Genomic DNA, 19,443 nt, shown 5'->3' with positions numbered 1-19,443 from the left:
TCGAGATTAATATAGATTGCGGTCCGGGCTGAGCCCGTAGCTAGGGTTTGTCGCACTCTGAGACGGACTTGCCAGGCTCCATGGCTTTAGTGCGAGATTGATCGGCTGATGTCTTTGGAGGGTTCATCCTTACGAAAACTGTTTCCTGATTGAGAGGTTCGACTAAGTTATTCTTGGTATGGTCCGAGTCAGATCGGCATTCAGGATTCGGTAGTCAGAGCCCGATTTCCGGTCTTCCAGACGCATGCATACCGTGGAAACGCTGCAAATAATTCTAATGGGAATCATATCGGGATGTCTATGATAACGTAGTTAAAAGCTTTTGACTCAGATGAGACGAAATAAATCGCGCGTGTCATCGGGGCCCTGACCATTCCATGCGCAGTGCACATCACACATCGAGGGTCTGCCGGGGGTAACGGTTTAATGCTGAATGCTAAAAGCCTCAGGTGGATGAAACTGGACCCACCGTCTGAGCCATAGGTCCTCCCCCCGGACCAAGGAGTAACACTATACCCATGTAGTTAAGTCTACAGAACCTTATCCTTGTCGTGATTTTTGAGATTGTATGGGAAAAGGGGTATAAAAACCCTCGTCCTTGTCGTCATCTCCGGGCATTGTCTCCTCCATCCCAGCGAATCCAATCCATTCATTCTCTGCTGTTTTCTGCCTTTATCTTCTCATCAATAGAGCTGTGCTCCTCGTCATTCTTTCAATACCTTGTCTCCTCACAATCAATATGAAGGCTGTCGCTGCCCTCGCTCTTGTTGGCTGTGCCATCGCTGCACCAACCAAGACAGTTGAAAGTCGTCAGCTGCCCGGACTCGGCTCCCTCCCAGGCCTCGGTGGCTCCTCCACAGGCAGCAGCCTCAGCGGCCTTGCCTCTCTCATCCCCGGCCTGGGCGGCTCTTCATCTGGCAGCGGTCTCCCCGGTCTCGAATCCTCCACCGGCAGTGGCCTCGGCGCACTCTCCTCCCTCATCCCCGGACTCGGGGGATCTTCCTCCAGCGGTCTCCCCGGCCTGGGATCTAGCACCGGTAACATTCCCGACCTGAGCAGCTTGCTAGGCGGATCCTCCTCTAGCTCCCTGCCGGGCTTGACTAAACGTGCCTCGATTACAGAAAACGGCGTCACTCAGAATGCGGGCTGCCAGGAACTGACCTTTATTTTCGCCCGTGGAACCACGGAAATGGGCAACATGGGCTCCGTTGTCGGACCGCCCGTCGCAAACCAGTTGGCCTCCCTTACCGGAAACAAGGTCACCGTACAGGGTGTCGATTATCCTGCTGATGCTGCTGTACATTATACCCTCAACCCCCAATCTTATCTTATTCCCTACCCTTATTTAATTGAAAACCGAAGCTAATGAATGAAAACTAGGGAAACGCCATGATGGGCGCATCTGGCGGTCCAAAGATGGCCGAGCTAATCCAGCAAGCCAAGAAGCAGTGTCCCGATACCAAGGTCGTCCTGGGTGGATACTCCCAGGGTGCTATGGTTGTTCACAACGCTGCCAGCAAGGTCGGTGCTGATGCAATCTCTGGTGCTGTGTTGTTCGGTGACCCCTTCAAGATGCAGGGTGTTGGTAAGCTGGACACGTCTAAGGTTAAGGAGTTCTGTGCTCTGGGTGACCCTGTCTGTGAGAATGGCATGAATGTCATGGCGCATTTGACCTACGGTTCTAATGCTAAGGAGGCTGCGCAGTTCTTGGTTCAGGCTGCTGGGCTTTCTTCTTAGAAAGTGTGTGGTTTGTCTTTCGTTAGAATTTGATTCGCTTGTGAGGATGGATGGATGTATGGCTGGATCAGGGCGCTGGACGCTGTATTACGATCGGCCTTTGACCTGTTACCTAGATTATTTGAATTGAATTCGGCGGCATCGCCCATACAGTTGAACGCGTCGTACAGACCAGCCCACTTCGTAGCGTTGTTGATCACATAGGTTGTTTCCTCTACCTATAGAGCGACGATGTCGCCGTACGTGGAACCGATCCACTTGACCACCTCGGCGTAGCAGAGGTAGATCTTGGACGAGTCAAGTCCGAGAGCATTGCCGCCCTTGGCTTCAGAGGCCTGCATGCAGTCGGCGCCAATGGGTTGCCAGTCCAGCTGGATGGCGGAGATATTGGCAGCGGGGATCTGCTTAAAAAGCTTGGGCAATTGGCTGAAGAACGTGGTGTTGCTGAGGGTGATGCTCTTAATTAATTCGTCGTAGGTGGTACCGACAACAGTGCCAGCAACAAACACATCTCTAGGAAAGTCAATCGTCTCCTGTCTATTTACTATAGCCATCGCCGTGGATTAGAACGTACTTGATGTGAGGGACGACCATCGCTCCGGTCTCCGCAGCGAATTCCGATAATGTCTTGAACTCAAGGGTGCTGCTTATAGCTGGAATGTCGGTAAAAGGGCTTGAAGATCTCGGAGTAGCTGGTGTCCTCGCTGTCGTAGAAGAGGATGACAGAAGTTAAGGGCTCGTCTCCCGGAACCAGCACCGGCATGATATGAGTCTTAGGGTCGGAGATGTTGGATGCATACGTGGCCGCAGCCTGAATATTGTTAGCAAGGACTCCATTCCAAGTATTGATAGTTTCATGCCTTGAGGAATTGATCCACGTATTGCGCGGAAACGGTGTGGGAGCCAGCCAGACCTTGGCCGACTTAATAATCTCTAGGTCAAACCGAGTGACGATATCGAAGTTGCTGCTGCCTCCCTTCAGGGCCCAGAAGAGATCAGAAGAGTGGGTCTTGTTGGCTTCGACAACCGAGCCTTCGGCCAGGACGATTTCATAGTTGATCACCGTGTTGCAAGACCAGCCAACCTGGTTACCATAGAAGTTGACACCTCCGGCTAAGAGTAGACCGGGAACACAGACGGGGTCCAGACGGCCACCTGCCGCAGCGAAGCCGTAGGTACCGAGGTAGGCATAGACATCCTCCCATCTAGACTCGGTGTATACCTGTGAGATGGCCAAATCTTTTTGCCTTTTTTGAGATCTCACATAGCCACTCTATTTGACTATGTGTGTATTTGTATCTGTGAACGTCTACATAGTATGCCACTAGGCTAGAAGATCCACACATTTTATCCTGAGCCCTATGTAGGATATTTAACTGTAATTCCTGGTTGACAGTATCCCTGGATGCGCAGCACCACACTCAAGCTACTTCCCTTTGCACGAACAATCTAGAGTAACCATCGCCTTAATCATATTCTATGCCGAGGAACTCTAGGTAGTCGCTCTCCAGCTGCTCGCTGATTGGTCCAGGCGTATATATTATTGAGTTAAACCCGATGAGGAGATGCTGGCTCGAGGCCCTTCTGTACTATAAAGTTACAATATGCAAGTCAACGGTGAAATAGACGAGATTAAAAATAGCCAAACAAACATGGGAGCCCGAATATGAACGCCGTGAAAGAATGTCGGGTACCATTCGTGCACGCATCTATGAAAGCGGTTCTCGGTGTATAGTGAATTCCCCGGCTCTTAGGGCCGAAGTTCGGTCTTCATGGTCAAGTTTATCATTCGGGTTTTCTAAATGGGGCCAAAACTATGGAAGCTCATGACGAGAGGGAACATATAAAAGGAGCCATAATCGCCCAGTTTAACTTGGATCTTTATCTCAGAGTATTCATCTTTGCTATTAAAACGTTTACATACACCCATGCCTCTAGGTTCTTACACAATCTCTCACCATGACCAGCTCACTGTCAGATCTTACTTCAACCTTGACATCTGCACTGTCGAGCCTGCCACCCCCAGAGATGATCTGCGATGAGGAACGTATTCAGGCTCTGGAGGTAATATATCAGCTTCAGGCTGCATTGCAGACACCCACCGTGGCTATTCAGAAGTATTGCTTTGAGGTATGGCGACGATGCATCTAATTCTATTGCTGACCATTTACTGACTGTATATTTGACCAGCACTACGGCATCGTTGGAATCAGAGTCGCCCAGGGAATGGGTATCTTCGATGCCTTTGCCGCCTCTAACGGGGCGGAGATGACTCTGGCGGAGCTTTCGTCAAAGACCAAAGGAGACGAGAAGCTTCTGAGTATGTGTAGCAACCATTGAATAACACTCCTTGTTAAACCCACGCAACTAACCATAAAATAGAACGTATTCTGCGCCTCCTTTGCTCCCATACAATCTGCAAGGCATCCAGCAACGATACGTATCAACCTTTACCCATGGTGATGATGTTAGCAAATGGATCGGTGGCCGGTGATATGATCAAGCATTTGTAAGTCTACTTATCTCCTCACAATCTACCCTACACTAAAAGACAATACCAGCCACACAAATCTGCAAATTTCCGCCAGTCTCTTCACCTACTTTGAAAAGAATGGGTACAAGAACCCCGAAGATGCCTATGACGCGCCGTTCCAACTAGCTTACCACACAAAAGACCACTATTTCGACTGGTTGAGCAAGAACCCTGACACCCAAAGCGTATTTAACTCGGTGATGACCGAAGCGCAACGCCACCGGGGCGTAGACTGGTTCGATATCTACCCAGTGTCAGAAAAGCTTGCCGTATCTTCCGACCGGGTCACCCTGATCGATATAGGGGGTGGCATTGGCCATGATCTTAAAGCATTCAAGAAGAAATTCCCAGAATTGCCGGGCCAGCTTATTCTCCAGGAACTCCCGCAGGTTATCGAAGACATTAGAGAGCCGTTACCCGAGGGAATCAGCGCTGTCAAGCACAATATGTTTGAGCCACAGCCGATCGAAGGTGCCAAGGCATACTATATGAGGACGGTCCTCCATGACTGGCCTGACAAGCAGGCTCTTGAAGCCCTCATCCACATCCGTAAGGCAATGGCTAGTGACTCCCTTCTACTGATCAACGAGCATGTTATGCCTGATGGACCCAATGTCCCCCTTCTGTCTGCCACTTTGGATCTCCACATGATGGAGCTCTTTTCCGCTCTGGAGCGGACAGAGCAGGAATGGACGAGCTTACTGGAGAGAGCGGGGTTTCAGGTAGTGAAAGTCTGGAGGTCTCCGTCTGACTTCCGCAGCGCACTGTTTGAGGCTACCTTGGCGTGATGGATTTGGTGAGGATGGATGAAGATTAGCAACTTATGATGTATTGACTGCTGCTTTTTGTTTTGACATACAATAAACTTTGTCTTTCAGCGTACCGAGGTGACACTAATCAAAGCCGTTTGTCAACCCCTACGTTGTAATAGCCCTTGCGAGAGTAGAGATCATCATACAATGTTTGTCGAAGCCCAAGGTGTTGGCTCGCAAATAGTTGGATCTGAACTATAGGAGGGGATGCCTTTCAAAGCCAAGTTAAGGAGGAGTTATATAACAATTACGGGTTAGGCCGCAAAATTTTGGAAGCTTGAACAGGCGACCAGTGTATGCCACGCGCTGTGGAGACAGGTATTGAACAAGAACCGGGCCAACCCCTCTTCGTCCTTCCCAATTATGCATAATATTTCACCCGGATCTCGTCTTAACAGCTCACGTTTGAAGATCTCGATGGCCAAGGAAGCAGCTATGTTCGAGTTTGTCATGCTCTCACAATGCGGTCAAGATAGAAGGGTTTTGATTGCACTTATATGAACGCGGTAATTAGGACACTTGGTTGCCACTATCAATAGCCCCGGAATAATGCCCCTGTTTAATATGATTGTGGTGCGCTCCACAAACTTGTCCATGAGCGCTTCGTGGGCCGATAGCATGGCCACATATTCGGGGGTGTAGGATTTAGGGATGGACTCCTTGAAAAGACAGATTTTGATAGATACTATGTGAGAGAGATATTGTAGCTTGACTATGTCAGCACCGCACTGTTTCTTTAGACTGAGCTTGGCATATAACTGCTCGCAGAATGTTTTAAAATTCTCCTTATTCTGATGCTGAGACGATGCAAGGAGTGCTTCCCGCCTTTGGACTAGAACTAGATAGCTAAGCCTAGTCTCTGCACTAGAAAGTGATAAATAGAATGCCTTAATTTGACAAGCGGGTCAGGATTTGCTGTGCCTCTTGCAAGATTTGAGATACTGGGGGGAGGGATTACTACATAGCTCTTTATCACTAGCTCTCTATCAAGGACCAAGAGCAGACCACCTATACCAAAATTCGATGACTGTATATCCAGACTTACAAAAGCCTCAGCCAAAGGGTGGTCTATAGATTTGGATGCCGCTGTGAAGATGCTTTATGGCTCTATCATGCAGCCCCTGTAGCGGCTCTGATATGGTAACAAGCAAGCAGCATAGCAATGTAACTTCCTTGAACAGTGGGCCATGGGGTGCATGGCGTTTATTTAATAAGGCAAAGGATCGTGCTGACTGCTCTAGAGCAAATATGTGTTGAGGGTGATGCACGTTTTCTCTAGCTAATCGCATACTGCTTTCCTCCGTGTCCTCATGGACAGCAGCCAACATGTTAATGGCGTGATATACGGCAGAGTCTGCATGAAACATTGGCATGACCACTTTCTGCCATAAGACTGAGTCGAAAAACATTATGAAGCTGGAAATTGAATGATGCTGAAAATATAAAAAGCGGTGCTTTTCATCCGAGTTCATGACCCATGTAGGTGCATTCCAACATCAGGAAGATATGTAATTCCCCTTTTGTGAGGGAGTCGGCACATATCATATCCTTCGCATATACGGCCGGTAGATGTGCAATGCTTGCATCCGCTCTTGGAAATCCATCGCATTTAATATGACCAGCTCTGCCCCGTTGGATAGTCAGGTCTAGGCCATCTAGCTAAAAGGGGTCGATTTGGTGCTTACCGGTAGGTTCGGCATCTTGTTCTAGATCTCGGTCCTCGAGTCTTATGCCGGTTCAATCCTGGTTCTGTCTTTGTGAGAGCCATTGCTGCCAGGGAAGTTGGGTGGAAGGCTCAGCTGTTCTTATGTCGTAGCAAAACCTGAAATCCTGCTTTTGACGATAGCGAATCGGTAGTTTTTTCAGGTGTGAAGCGGTTAATAATATTGCAAGAATAATGAGTAGGGGTTGCACTGGATTAGTTTAGGGGGCTTTTCACCCTCGCTATTACTCGGTCAAAATTTTATCCTTGCTTCACTGGATAGGAAGCTAGGCAGCCCAGTACGAGCATGGTCATCTGTGAATCTGACACACACAATGTCTGCAAGAGCCTCAAAGCCTTGGGGTACAATTTTGGCCCCAATTATGATTCAGCTGCCTTGAGGGTGTTGATTAATGGTGGGAAATTCCGCTGGATTCGGGTTCTAAAATCTTGCCCACGAGAGCGAGTGGTACTAGATAGGTTAGCTTGAGATACTTTCGTGTATCTCGAATGGATCGATATCATGGGACTGGGTATGAGAGTCTCTACCCATTCCATGTATGTTGGGATCTTCGGATCTTCGCTGACATTGGAGCAAAGCTCTCTTAGCCCCTGCTGTAGCCCTAGTATGATCGGATCACACGGAAACATATTCATTGCTTTTATTGGAGGGAAATTGAAGCCAATCTCCACAATCCTGCAGATATTCCATATAGGCAGGTAATGAGGCGCACGCTGTCAAGCCTGGCTTCGAACAAACATAATTCTCGACAATGTGTGATTGTCCTGGACCAAAAAATGCGTATAAAATATCAACCGCGTATACATACGAATAATCCTACCTTATAACTAAGGTAGTCTATGGTTAGAAGTGCCTAGCAAGAAAATGGAACTACAAGGGTAGAGGTGAAATGAGAGCTTGATTGGGACACCATCACATGAATATCACGATATAATTGGAAGGGCGACGAAGAGAGAGAATAAGTATGAGGGTTTGTATAAAGTACATATATTGGGAACCGCAGAAATCGAACTTCATATACAAAATGAACACTGAAAGAGAATACAGTTACAGATCATTGTCTCGCTCTCTCGTCCGGCATTTTAACCCAGTATTCGCAAAGCTTATCGTGGACGACGCGCTTCCACCGTGTAAGTTGCTGTAGCTCTTCCCGTTTCTCCTCTACTGTGGTTTTGTTTCCCATCCCAAGATTGAAAGGCCGATACTCACGATCATAACCCAGTCGGTGGAGGACACTGGCGTGAATCTTGGCTTCCTCTGGCAATGGTCGTCGCAGGCCCCTTCCGTGCCACCGAGTCTCACGAACGTTCCCATCTGGTCCGACCTTTGGTCGCTTGATAGGGAGATATTCCATAACGCGCCAAAAGAGAGTCTCAACTCCTCTCCCGGAGTCATATCCTAGAGAGTCATGGATTTGAGCCCTCTCGGCGGCTTCCAAAATCTTGGGATCGTAGTCCTCTATCCTCGGATTGAAGCACCCGTGCCTTTTAAGCTGGATAGGGTCAAAGGTGAGCTCGGCCCAAATAGCCTCCTGTACCATCCACATAAGGGGTATCTGGCTGGGCCCTGGCTTTTCGGATGGCCATCCACCGCCAACATCGCTGTGATCTCCGGCGAAGTATACCTCCTCAAAATCTTGTACGCCTTCTTCTTTGTCTTCTTTCAGACTTTCTATCTTTTCTTCTCTCTTACCTTCTCCCTTTCCTTCTTCTTTTCCTTCTTGCTTGCTTTCTTCTTTACCTTCAAGCCGAGGACTGTGGGAGATAGCTGATTCCGCTTTTGCCGCCCATGTGCTGGTGCGACTGATCTTCGGCTTCTCGCCGAACAATTTCGGAGGTTTGAATAACACGGGCTGAAATTTGATCCGCTTCTCATCAATACTAACCGCGTGTCGCATAATCTTTGGACTGGGCCTGACTTCGATCTCCTTGTCGACCACGCGGCTGAACTCAGCGACGCTGTTGACGGTATCGAAGAGTCCGAGAAAATGAACTAGGCCAGGAGACCGGCACATCGTTTCTCGACACATCCGCAGAGATGCTTCTGTTTCTTTGATCTCCTGTTCAGACTCCGCAAACTTCCACCTGATGAAAGCGTCCCAAACAAAGGGGATCGTTTCTTCGTTATCGGCCGAGATTAGGCCGGCAAAGTCAAGCATTTCGTTGAGAAATCGAGCTGTGTAGGCGCCGCGAGAGAATCCAAAAAGATATATTCTGGATCCGGGGACCCATCGGCGGGCGAGAAAGCGATAGCCGGAGATGACATGGTCGTTAAATGATGTTGCGAGTGCTTGATCGACAATTCTGCTAGTTGGCAGGTTGGCCACGGCCTGGTATGCTAGACTGCTAAACGACGCCATGGTAACGTCTGTACCTATACCGGCTGCTGCGACTGAGATTGAGATCGTATGTTGTATCTTGGATGATCACCTACGTTGATAGTAACAATCTAGCTGCAGTCAGTATATAAGAAACACGACACAACCCCACTATAGAGATGACTTACATCTATTTTCCTTGGTTCGATCAAGCATGCGAAAGATCTTGAGAATATTGCTCTCGCCTCCATCTGCACGAAAAGTGTTTCCTGTGCCATCGAAGCACAGCACCAATTCTCGAGTGGGTAGGGTGGTTTTACCCTCGGATGGCTCAGTTTCTTTAGACATGGAGGTGATAGGTTCTGTACACAAGTTTCTTTGGTCAGTGGACGATGAGAGCATGGGAGACTCCATTTTAAGGCTGTCGTTTCGGGGCTGTGGAGACCATTCGGTCGATAACCCGGGCGATCGCCACACAGGTATGATGCTTTTCACCCGCCTTAAGTTGCATGCTCGGGGCGCCATGCATGGCTGAGTTTGCAGATCCGCGCATTAACCTCAATAGCCTTGCAGTAGCGCCCTGGACGCATCGGCGGTGACACCGTACACCGCAACACGGTGCCAGGGTTTGTGACGTTATTCGTTGGGTAGCCATAGGCCATCTGTAATCCCGCCGTGTATAGTATGGATGCCTGAGATTCTATCTTAAGAATGCCATTGTGCGCAAGGAACAGGATGATACAGGAACATCACGCAGCATAGCGTAGTTGTAAGATGAGTCAGGCAAGGGCTCAGTAGGTAGGCCAATAAATGCCATCAATTGCAAATATAATAATAGAGTTAGGCGTACTACTTGAGGGCTGCAGAGTGTGGCGGGCCCTAACATCGGACAAGGCCAGCCCTGCTGCGCATCTCTGATACGTCGCTAGACCTTTGATTCCTAGGACTAATTCGTCTTTTGCAAAGCAGGTAGTGACTCAAAACTGACTCACAGTAAGGCATCTCACTAGCGAGTTGCCCATAAGCTAAGGCTGCCTGTGTGTCTAGGATGGTGTGGCTGAGTGATGATGACTGGGCGTGGGTGATGTAAGATTACAGCGAGCGATGGGCTTTGGATATGATATGTCTCACGCAAGTAACGTCAAAAGTAACGCATATATTTACGTGTACGACCAACCTTCCCCAACGCCCCGAAATTATCCTGTTACGCTTCAATGCTGGACCCTTGGTAGTGTTGCCGCGAAAGGTCGGCGAATATTCACAGGCACACGCGAAGAGCAACTTGAATAGAAACTGCTACATCACCGATACATTGGAGGTACAAGGGAATCTTATTGCCACAGGAATCAATATATTGGACGTCCAGTAGCATCCAACGCTTTTCGGGTACCTATGATCAAGCCCTTTTATGACCGTATAAGACATCTAAACTAATTAATTCACGACCATCTCTCTACTGCATTTGGCACCATGATGCCGAGCACGAATGGTTTTGCCACAGTTGCAGCCGCTGCGTTATGCAAAGGTATGTATGATTCTGTTAGGATGACCTCTCGCAGCCGGGCTAATAGCACATTAATAAATAGGAGTTATGAGCTCCATTAAGATTGGACGAGGTTACGAGATGTCCTGTTGATAGGTGATCAGACCCCTGCGAGTAGCGAGGACTGCAGCATGTCTGTCCGGACGTCAGGCATTGATGCTTCTCCTTTATGTCCAAGGTCAGGCTGTCTTTGCGACTGCATGCGAGAGGCAGTTAGCCCAGGCAATCAGGAAGGCAACAAGAGCGAGTAGATCACATCATTACGCAATGAGAACTTTAAGCATTAGATGAATTTTCAGGACAACATTGAAGCCTTCAAGTTATGGTGTCTATGTACGTGGACCATCGAGATGCAGTACACGGGCCTTCACAACATATTAAGGTTAGCTTTCATCAGACGACCGATCAAGATAGTTGGTAGTCTTGCCCCTAGGCACGCGCTCGTGCATTCCTGCTCGTGTCAATTGCAAATGACCGGTAGACGTATTGGGGTTTTCAGGTAGATCAATAGTGAAGTGAGACTCCCTCTGCCTAGGAAACAGTCTGATTGCAAATCATCATGCTAATTTGTAATACGACGATTAGTCTGCTCTAAAAGGCATAAATTGATAAAGACAGGGGTAATCATAGGAAACAACCTCTTAAACCACTTTTGCGACACGTAATCATATGAAAGCTGCAACACCACCAACCCACCGACAAATCACCTAACACCACTACCACAAGACCACGCACACATGATATGCTAAACACTACACCCCCATCAATTGTAGGGTTCATAGTGAAACCCACTGCAGTTGCCATGATGTGAAAGCACTCTCACTTCCGGGACTAGCTAGATATGCCAGATCATCCTAGATGTGTCTCTTGCTTGGCGCCCTCCACAGCGCAGAGATACGATACCCTATCCTTCGTGTAGAACTCTACATCCACCTTGTTCCGCAAGCTCGCGTCCCCGCCATCCAAAGTCCCAGCTTTGATGACGGTTTTGTCGGCCATGATTTCTAGCTCCGTAAACAAACTGGACCCACACTTGCTGCAGAAGAAATGGCGGTTGATTTTACCCGATGCTCCAGTAACATCACAGAATGAAGGCTCCCCTGTAGTATTGGTTAGTCATATTATGCAACAACATAGAGGACAAGTAAATATACCTTTTGTCACTTGGAAGGAATCCCGGGGAACGATCGCGTTTGAGGTGAATGGGCCACCGGTCCACTACGAATCAGCGGTCATTTAAATATCCTACAGGCTTCATTGGAGATCGCAGATCATTTGCTAAGGACCGATGCCTGGGTCAAACAAATCACTTACCTTCTGGCAATCAACACAGTGGCACAAGGCTGTCACAAGAGGGTCGGCTGGGTTAAAATAATTTTAGTAACCTAGTTGCAGTATGATATACAGTTATGTTATGTATGGAGTACACACATGGCGATGTATATGCAATTGCACCGCACAGGCAGCTTCCGTTTAGAGGCATCGTGGGAGTGGTTTAAGTGTAAGAGTAAAATCTAAACACTTCCGATTGGATCAATATTGACATAGGTAGAGACTGAAAGAAGAAATCCTTTTCTCTGGAAGATCAATGGGCTATATTTATGCGTGATTAGAGGGTAGACGTCATTCCTCACTGCATGAAATGGGCGAAAGTCGGATATACACGGTTTCCCCAACCTCGGAACGTTGAATCTTAAATAATATCGGCGTCTGCTTGATGCTAAGCCCAATGACCAACAGGCCACTGACCCACATTTGAAGAGGCACGATCCGTTATCACGAAGCACAGACATCGACAGACCTATCGCATCCACAATTCGGCGTTTGGAGATTACGTGATCGCCGAATTTTGGTTCATTTCGAGGACATGCTGTCAATCCAAGGCTTTCACCGGGAGCTGCGGGGTAATACAAGCATCGTGGACAATTTGACGCTGCTATTGTATCTATTATATACAGATGTTGTTTGAGTGGCATCGTAGTTTGACCCTAATTCGTAGTGCTAAAAGAATCATGGACGAACCCCTTCGCACACCAGAAACGGGAACTGCATCGTCTTCTTTTCGACATCACCATTGCTTCCAGCATTTTCTTCCCATTCCCCGATATCTTTCTCTAGCTTCCACCCCACCCAGACCTTGACCTGCACAAATCCCGCCTCTTTCAGTAGATCCTCCATCCACTGACGGGGAATACCATGTCGCTCCACCCCCTCCAGCTTCGACGGGGGATGGAACTTGATCGCCTCAGGCCCAAAATCCTCAAAGTCCGTCAAGGCAATTCTGCCCCCAGGCTTAAGACAACCAAGGAGCATCCGAAGAAAGGGCCGAAGGTCCGGAATATGGTGCAGAACCAGGTGCGACAGGGCTAAATCGAACTTTCTCCGAGCTCCTGCAGGATTCTGCTCACCACTGGGCGGAAGAGCAGGGTCTTCAGGGTCCTCTAGCAACTTGCAAATCGGCAGGATATTTTTCGGGGTGTCAGGCTGCGTAGTCTTCCTCTTCAGCATCTCAATCATGCCCTCAGCTGTGTCAACGGCGACTATCTCGTGGACCAACGGTGCCACTCGCACACTCAGCAGGCCCGTCCCGCAGCCTACTTCGAGGACATCCAAGGTGGACTTCTTTTCGTCTGATAGCTTCTGAATGAGGGGTTGGAGCGTTTCGTACGCGAGGCGCGTCGCCTCTTGGACGGAAGGATTGTTATCCCAGTTGGCTGCTTCGGCATTGAAGCGCTCATTGCCTGTAGTACTTGGTAGGTTGGACATCCTGGTATGTATACTTGAAAGGTTTGTGAGAGACTTGCGTTGGTGGTCGGGTTATCAGATAGCTAACCTTCACCCGCTTGGTTGATCTTCGGTTCGGCTAATGCGGGGTTGGCGTGGGGAAATGGAGCCTTTCCTGATTGATCACATTAGTTGAATGCTGTATGGCTATGATTGGGAGGTTGAATGGGGTTGGTTATCCACTGGCCTGCTGTGATCTCCTTTCTCCTGAAGATGGTTGTTAATCCTCAGACTGCGCCCCCCTCCCCCCTAATATAGAAGCCCTTGCCCTAAGCGTTCACATCTATGAAGCGGGTATAAGAGCTTTTTGCCATCAATAAGCCTAAGTGGTGTTATCCAAACTCAATCGCCTGTTTCAACATGCCAGGGTTTGACAGTTCTTTGTCAGAGCTAGAGGCCAATATCGGACCGTCGGGGAGGCCGACCAGCCACCCATTCTTGCAGGCGAACTTCTAGAGTTCTGTATTGGTATGTTAGGCGATGGTATAAGGTCACCTCTGAATATCTAGTACTGCTTCAGCAATCCTTCAGGCAAGCTAATAAATTATGCAATGACTGTACGGGTAAAGATTCAAAGGCAGAATGCAGCACTAGTAATCTTCTCAGAGGTTGCTATACAGGGTACAATTATTAGCTAGGAATCTCATGTATGAAAACATGTAGCATAGGGAGAGAAAGGAAGAATAGAGCAGGTCATACAAAGCGAGATGCGGTCTATATCTCCCGGGAGGTTCTTGATAGGCGAACCCAAGGGAATTTGATATAATTTTGGTTGGAATTTCATAATGGAAGCCCACAAGCTTGAGACTCCTTGGCTCACAGATAGGCGAAGGCCTCTAAACACACCACTGGAAGCTGGTCAGATTGCAGTGTGAAGGTTAAACAACCGAGGTAAATAGATGAGAAACGGTCATATTAGTGCTATCTAGCGAGAACTGCAAGCATGGGAGAGGGGTTAGGAATATCCAACACGAAGCACGGATTCTCCTCCTGCCATGCTCTAGTATCACCTTATTAATATACTGGTACGCTCGTGTAGGAGCTGTGTGTATTTTAGCCAAGCTAGCAGTGCTAGGTGCTCTCCACTCTATATTATATGAATCTATCCTTGCACCCTCCTATCACATATGACCATAGGATTTGAAGGACAGGGCTTCCCGCCCGCTCAGCCGTACTCAAGCCATTTAATACACGTGGTCAGTGGGTAAAGAGTCCTCTAGTCAATTAAAATCTGAAACATGGGTGGCAAAGCCTTGAGTACGAATGCTGACCCTTTGCTATACAGGATTTGAGGACTATTGTAGTGCAGGCTAGATGGCCAGGGTGAGTCAAGCTATTAATAATAAAAGAATTGATCCTCTCATTGGCTCTTGTTTGTTGTTTTCTTATTCTATTTACTCCCATTGATCTTGGTACTAATATCATGTCTTTAAGTCACATGACAATGCACATAGCTGAATACCCAGCCAACAGATTGTGTTTTGAATCCAGGGGAAGGAGGGCAGAGTGAATCTATTCCGGCTACAAGGACGTAGCTTACTAAGTGCAGGAGTTACTCTGTTCACTATCTTACTGCATCCCTCATACAGGATTTCTAGAATGCTCAATAACAGTTGTTCTCTTCGGTAGTAATAAATCAGGGCGCTGGCTCAGGCTGGTAGGCTAAATAGAGTTGATACACAGGCAGGCTACAGGTCAGGCTGGTACAGGTAGACAGACACGACGTTGTTTAAGAAGCTACAACAGGGACCATGTCAAGCAGATAGATAAACAGTTGATGTCACATAATACAGCGCTCAGGTTGGGCAGAATCAGCGGGTCGGATAGCTGGCGAGCTAATGAGATCTTTCTTACAGTGGCAAATAGGAGGAGGACTATGTAATAAAAGCCTCTGCTCCTTTGGGCGCAGGGGACATGCCAATTTTTCCTTAATCTTTCCCTGAACTATCGCTTCGCTAGGGATTGGATATGACAGGCTAACGCTAGCTGTCTTTCAAATGATTGATAGAACATAATCTTTACTTTTACCAAACTGGGTGCACAGTCCTCTTGTTTTCTTTTATTATATTGATATCAAACTAGAGATAATAATAGAAAGCTTGGGAGGGAAAGACAATAAATTAGTTAGTAATGAAGTGTGCAGATTATCGTGTTGAGTGTAAAGAATATCTCCAAATTGTGAGCAACGTAAAAGGGTAAAAAGAAGTTGTGAACAGCAATACTTGACACTGAGAAAAGGCGTACAGGAAAGCTAAGCCACTCTTGGGGGAGAAGTTGAGGGGTATTGGATTGCCGGGCCATACCGTCTCATGGCATCCTCCGAGGTAGATTCCGGGCCCAAAATCCATTCGAAGCCTTTGTGAGCGCTTGACGGTGCTTGATAATCTGGAGGCTGGGGCTTACTGCATTGATCTGGTGATATTGTGCTATTTCCGGGGTCAATATTCCTGGTGAGGGATGGGTCCGTCTCCGATTGATCTGGATATGATCGTGGTCCTGGTCCATACTCAGGGTCATTAACCTGAGCACTAACTAGGAGCCGCTCGGTGATTAAGTCAAAGGTATAGTATAGATCCCTTAGACGATTCAACTGGTTTCGAATATCCGGGGAGATCACAGCAATTCGTGGGCTGCCAAGGATGTGCAAAGCACGTCTCAAAGCCCCGAAAGGAGCCCCATACCAGGGAACCGGTTGACTAAACATTTCATTTGCGGAGCTAGATACGGCCGGTGACAAATAATTCCGTAGAAAAACTCGTTTGTACAGACCTGCCTGCGATCCAGGGGGGATGGTGCCGTTCCGAATTTGGTGCTGGCAGTATTCTGCTGCCGATGGAACTCGTCCGGAAGTGTGCGGGGACTGCCATCTCTGGCGATACTCTAGCTCTTTTTGAATGAAAAACTCCAGGTTCGATGGGAAGAAAACAAATCCGGGGTCAATATCACAGTCAAACATTCGGTGGCAGTTCGGGCACAAAGTCACGCCGTTCTGGATCCCTTTGAGGTTGAAATCAATGAGTTTTCGTTCAGTAAGAAGAGCTGTCTAGTTCGATTACCATTAAGATTGTAGCCATAAATAATCAAACTTAGTATCACATACTGCTGTGTCGTGAGTCTGAATGACATGGACAGCATCAGGAGAAACAGAGCATTCGCAGGCAAAGCAAAGCCACTTGTACCATCGTTTTATTTCGGTCCTCGATGGTTCGGAGAAAGCGCCTGATGAGTTTCCTTCTGAGGCAGAAGAGGACATTTTCCGCTTTTTCGGGGATGGTCCCTGGAGCTGCGGGGGAGGAGGGGGTGGCTCAGTGAAGAGTCCATGGCTGTTAGAACTGGAGAGCTTACAGGTCAAAGTGAAAACCCAAAAGACGATACCTTATAAGCCTGGATGTAATGCAGTTCCGGAGAGGAAGGAACTAGTTCGTAGAGTAAGTGCGTGTGAGAGCCCGATTTCAATTTGCTGGTAGTGACCTGGAATCATGCTGGAGTTGTTGCTTTTAGTGATTCGTACATTCCAGAAATAGGCACTAGGCTTTCCCATATAACATGTATCCGTCTTAGGATGTTGTTTATGAGACGAGACCTGGGATTGACGAGTCGAGACGACGCGAGGATAGATGATGAGAACATGACATCTACACCCTTGTTTGTTGGGCACAATCTACGGTCAGCTGACCGTAGATAACTATAATTTGCAGTATAGGTAATGTAAGTACGGTTGCGGAGTGTACATTTTTGTTAGTTCCCTTACTGCTTTCCGTATTAGATTACTTGAGCCGTATAAGGCCGAGATTATTGCTCTATATCAGAACAGTAATCTCAGCCCTTCAATTCAAATTATTAACCAAAACCTAACCTATCCTATTTATACAGGAGAACTAAAGCACAACAGCCCTCATGTTAAAAACTTGAGCGCCCTTGTATAATAAGTAGGTCGGGGGGCCGCAGCACCTCACCCGGATTAACAGAGGCGTGGATGTATAAAAGTAGGTCTAGGCCTGTGAGCTCCTATATATTCATTATTATTTTTAGATAATTTAATATACATATATAAAGCTTATAGAGAATAATATACCTGCTCAACGATTTCTATCAGGGCTTTTTCTAACCCTTCAACGACTTACACTGAATCACTCACCTCCCCTAGTACATAGGGTATAGTACATATTCAAGCAGCGCTAGGGAACAGCTTTGTTAATGTCTCCATACTCCACATGAACAACTTCTGTCTGATAAACAAGTTGGATAATAGCCTTAGGGTATTGAGGACACGATTTGCAATACGATTTATCAAGCGTCGGTCATCTCTCACAACTATAGTCTGACTCTCCGTGACTGGATTATAGCGGTACTGTCATATGGGCTCGGTGAACCTATCCATGCCGATGGGCCTTATAGCAATCGCTTCGTGGAGAACTATTCCCTTTCAGCGGGGCCGTTCGAAAGCAGTGACGTATAAGACGAAAGATTCCGCCTGTGGAAGCATCATTGGTGATTCCATTTGGTGCACCAGGCATACTCGAAAAAAGCGAAATGCAGTAGAGCCAGTAGCTTTTTTGCCGACATAGAGCTCAGTCCGGAGATCCTGACAAGATATCGAAAAGTGCCCTGCAAGTCCGTTTGGGAAGTCTATAGTTTAAGTAAAACAGTTATCAAGCACTATAAACATTAATTGCTAGTTCTAGATAGACAATAGTAAACAATTTTTTAAGTGTGAATTCGAAGGCCTGTGTATAGTGCCTACTATACCGTATATAAAATCCAAAAAAGCAATGAGCACCGTAGTAGAGACTGGTGTTCAAAATGTAATAAATAAACTTGATCATGGTAAACGGTCGTGAGGAGGATCTTGTTCCCCTAGAGTTCTAGGCCCTGATTCGGGAGCTGGACCTTTATACTAGAACATATAACAAACTATCATCGCTAACATATCTCCCTGCAGAAGCAGAGAATTATAGAAATCTAGTTTCACACTAGAACACTGCTAGTCTACCAACCAAAGGAAATGTAGACTGTCCATAGCTCGAGCTGTTTGAATCCCGTAAGTGGCCATTAGTATCTCGTATAATGGAGAGAAAGAGATGACCCTGACCGTTCCACATCTACCAATTCATAGCATGTACTACATGAATGTAAGCCCGTAATATAATGGCTAACTGACTGTATCGTGCATATGTCAAACTTATCCACCATACACTGGGTCATTACGTTATGGCAAGATTCAGTACAATTAGCAAGTACAACCTGGAATGCCGTAGGAACAATAAGATGGTTGAATCATAGCACCAATATTGGTGCTGTTGAACCAGTTGTCCTCGCTTACGCCTTCCCCCTCCCCCCTTTACCTGTCCTTATTCTTTTCCTTCTTTTCTTTTCATTTTCTTTTTTGCTCTCCCCACCCCACCCCCCGGGCCGGACTACCCAATGTATGTTGTTGTGATGATTTTACCATGGCCAGCAGTCCACCAGCATTATATACAATTCCTCGGACCGTCCGTATATTTGGATTTTATCAATAGAAGCATTGCGGAAGGAATTCTCTGTGACGCCGTTGCAAGACGTGTGTGTGCTATCAACAGCCCGCAGCAGCAATCCCACTTCTTCAGGGCATGAATCTCTCGCACCAATGGCCACTCATTTTTGGTAATAGAAATGCTTGGGAGAAACTATTGGAGCGCTTAGCTTTTGCCTTTGCTTTAAAAAGGGAACTACTCTACCTAAACATGGTATGCCTAATCTTCAATGTTATAGAAAACAATAAGAGGTGCACCCGAAGCAGGGCACCTAGCAGCAGACAAGATTCATTTCAACTTCACCCTACGCATGTACTTCTGCTTTGGCATTATGACTGGGTAGCTGTTTATGCTATATTTGCCTTCTAGTAGGCGGGGCAGCTTAGACGTAGTTCGCTGGTTATGGCTGCAGCCCGTCGGACAGTCGGGCGGTCCTTAACATACCCCAGTTCGAACTGTTTCACCAACCTCTGCATAAAA

At 47.4% G+C, this 19,443-nt stretch overlaps 8 protein-coding genes across 8 annotated transcripts; 2 read left to right on the top strand and 6 right to left on the bottom strand.

The window, feature by feature from the left end:
• Window positions 1–739: 739 nt before the first annotated feature.
• Window positions 740–1,737, top strand: BDW43DRAFT_306927 (carbohydrate esterase family 5 protein; the record flags this gene model as incomplete). The annotated part of the gene is made up of 2 exons (XM_032046139.1): window positions 740–1,297; window positions 1,381–1,737. The coding sequence occupies 2 exons, from the start codon at window positions 740–742 to the stop codon at window positions 1,735–1,737; spliced, it is 915 nt and encodes a 304-aa protein (XP_031905079.1).
• Window positions 1,738–1,955: 218 nt separating this feature from the next.
• Window positions 1,956–2,331, bottom strand: BDW43DRAFT_306926 (uncharacterized protein; the record flags this gene model as incomplete). Its single annotated transcript, XM_032046138.1, has 2 exons — window positions 1,956–2,250; window positions 2,312–2,331. 2 exons carry the CDS (start codon window positions 2,329–2,331, stop codon window positions 1,956–1,958), a joined length of 315 nt encoding a protein of 104 aa, XP_031905078.1.
• A 40-nt stretch (window positions 2,332–2,371) lies between these two features.
• BDW43DRAFT_306925 (uncharacterized protein) lies at window positions 2,372–3,083 on the bottom strand (the record flags this gene model as incomplete). Its single annotated transcript, XM_032046137.1, has 2 exons — window positions 2,372–2,959; window positions 3,051–3,083. The coding sequence occupies 2 exons, from the start codon at window positions 3,081–3,083 to the stop codon at window positions 2,372–2,374; spliced, it is 621 nt and encodes a 206-aa protein (XP_031905077.1).
• Window positions 3,084–3,696: 613 nt separating this feature from the next.
• BDW43DRAFT_321280 (S-adenosyl-L-methionine-dependent methyltransferase) lies at window positions 3,697–5,058 on the top strand (the record flags this gene model as incomplete). The annotated part of the gene is made up of 4 exons (XM_032049307.1): window positions 3,697–3,867; window positions 3,928–4,057; window positions 4,120–4,246; window positions 4,299–5,058. 4 exons carry the CDS (start codon window positions 3,697–3,699, stop codon window positions 5,056–5,058), a joined length of 1,188 nt encoding a protein of 395 aa, XP_031905076.1.
• A 2,802-nt stretch (window positions 5,059–7,860) lies between these two features.
• Window positions 7,861–9,471, bottom strand: BDW43DRAFT_321279 (T6SS phospholipase effector Tle1-like catalytic domain-containing protein; the record flags this gene model as incomplete). The annotated part of the gene is made up of 3 exons (XM_032049306.1): window positions 7,861–8,441; window positions 8,547–9,197; window positions 9,312–9,471. 3 exons carry the CDS (start codon window positions 9,469–9,471, stop codon window positions 7,861–7,863), a joined length of 1,392 nt encoding a protein of 463 aa, XP_031905075.1.
• Window positions 9,472–11,235: 1,764 nt separating this feature from the next.
• BDW43DRAFT_263308 (GFA family protein) lies at window positions 11,236–12,318 on the bottom strand. Its single transcript, XM_032040537.1, has 4 exons — window positions 12,098–12,318; window positions 11,981–12,027; window positions 11,821–11,884; window positions 11,236–11,766 (listed from the first exon to the last, which is right to left on the bottom strand). The coding sequence occupies exons 1-4, from the start codon at window positions 12,147–12,149 to the stop codon at window positions 11,516–11,518; spliced, it is 414 nt and encodes a 137-aa protein (XP_031905074.1). The 5' UTR covers window positions 12,150–12,318; the 3' UTR covers window positions 11,236–11,515.
• A 274-nt stretch (window positions 12,319–12,592) lies between these two features.
• On the bottom strand, window positions 12,593–13,445 carry BDW43DRAFT_263307 (class I SAM-dependent methyltransferase). Its single transcript, XM_032040536.1, has one exon. It carries the CDS (start codon window positions 13,430–13,432, stop codon window positions 12,677–12,679), a length of 756 nt encoding a protein of 251 aa, XP_031905073.1. The 5' UTR covers window positions 13,433–13,445; the 3' UTR covers window positions 12,593–12,676.
• Window positions 13,446–15,701: 2,256 nt separating this feature from the next.
• BDW43DRAFT_321277 (uncharacterized protein) lies at window positions 15,702–16,769 on the bottom strand (the record flags this gene model as incomplete). The annotated part of the gene is made up of 2 exons (XM_032049305.1): window positions 16,551–16,769; window positions 15,702–16,493 (listed from the first exon to the last, which is right to left on the bottom strand). Exons 1-2 carry the CDS (start codon window positions 16,701–16,703, stop codon window positions 15,702–15,704), a joined length of 945 nt encoding a protein of 314 aa, XP_031905072.1. The 5' UTR covers window positions 16,704–16,769.
• Between the last annotated feature and the right edge of the window lie 2,674 nt (window positions 16,770–19,443).

This window comes from Aspergillus alliaceus (genome assembly GCF_009176365.1).
Source record: "Aspergillus alliaceus strain CBS 536.65 unplaced genomic scaffold BDW43scaffold_4, whole genome shotgun sequence".
NCBI classification, from domain to species: Eukaryota; Fungi; Ascomycota; class Eurotiomycetes; order Eurotiales; family Aspergillaceae; genus Aspergillus; species Aspergillus alliaceus.
The sequence above is the reverse complement of the archived record's forward strand: the minus strand, read 5'-3'. Positions and strand labels throughout refer to the sequence as shown.

Excerpts from the sequence above, each read along its gene's own strand:
- BDW43DRAFT_263308 (XM_032040537.1), bottom strand. The coding sequence starts at position 12,149 with ATGCCTCTAAACGGAAGCTGCCTGTGCGGTGCAATTGCATATACATCG. Across the intron at positions 11,885-11,980 it reads ACTGTGTTGATTGCCAGAAG|TGGACCGGTGGCCCATTCAC; the intron begins GTAAGTGATTTG and ends GCTGATTCGTAG. Across the intron at positions 11,767-11,820 it reads TTCCTTCCAAGTGACAAAAG|GGGAGCCTTCATTCTGTGAT; the intron begins GTATATTTACTT and ends CCAATACTACAG.
- BDW43DRAFT_263307 (XM_032040536.1), bottom strand. The coding sequence starts at position 13,432 with ATGTCCAACCTACCAAGTACTACAGGCAATGAGCGCTTCAATGCCGAA.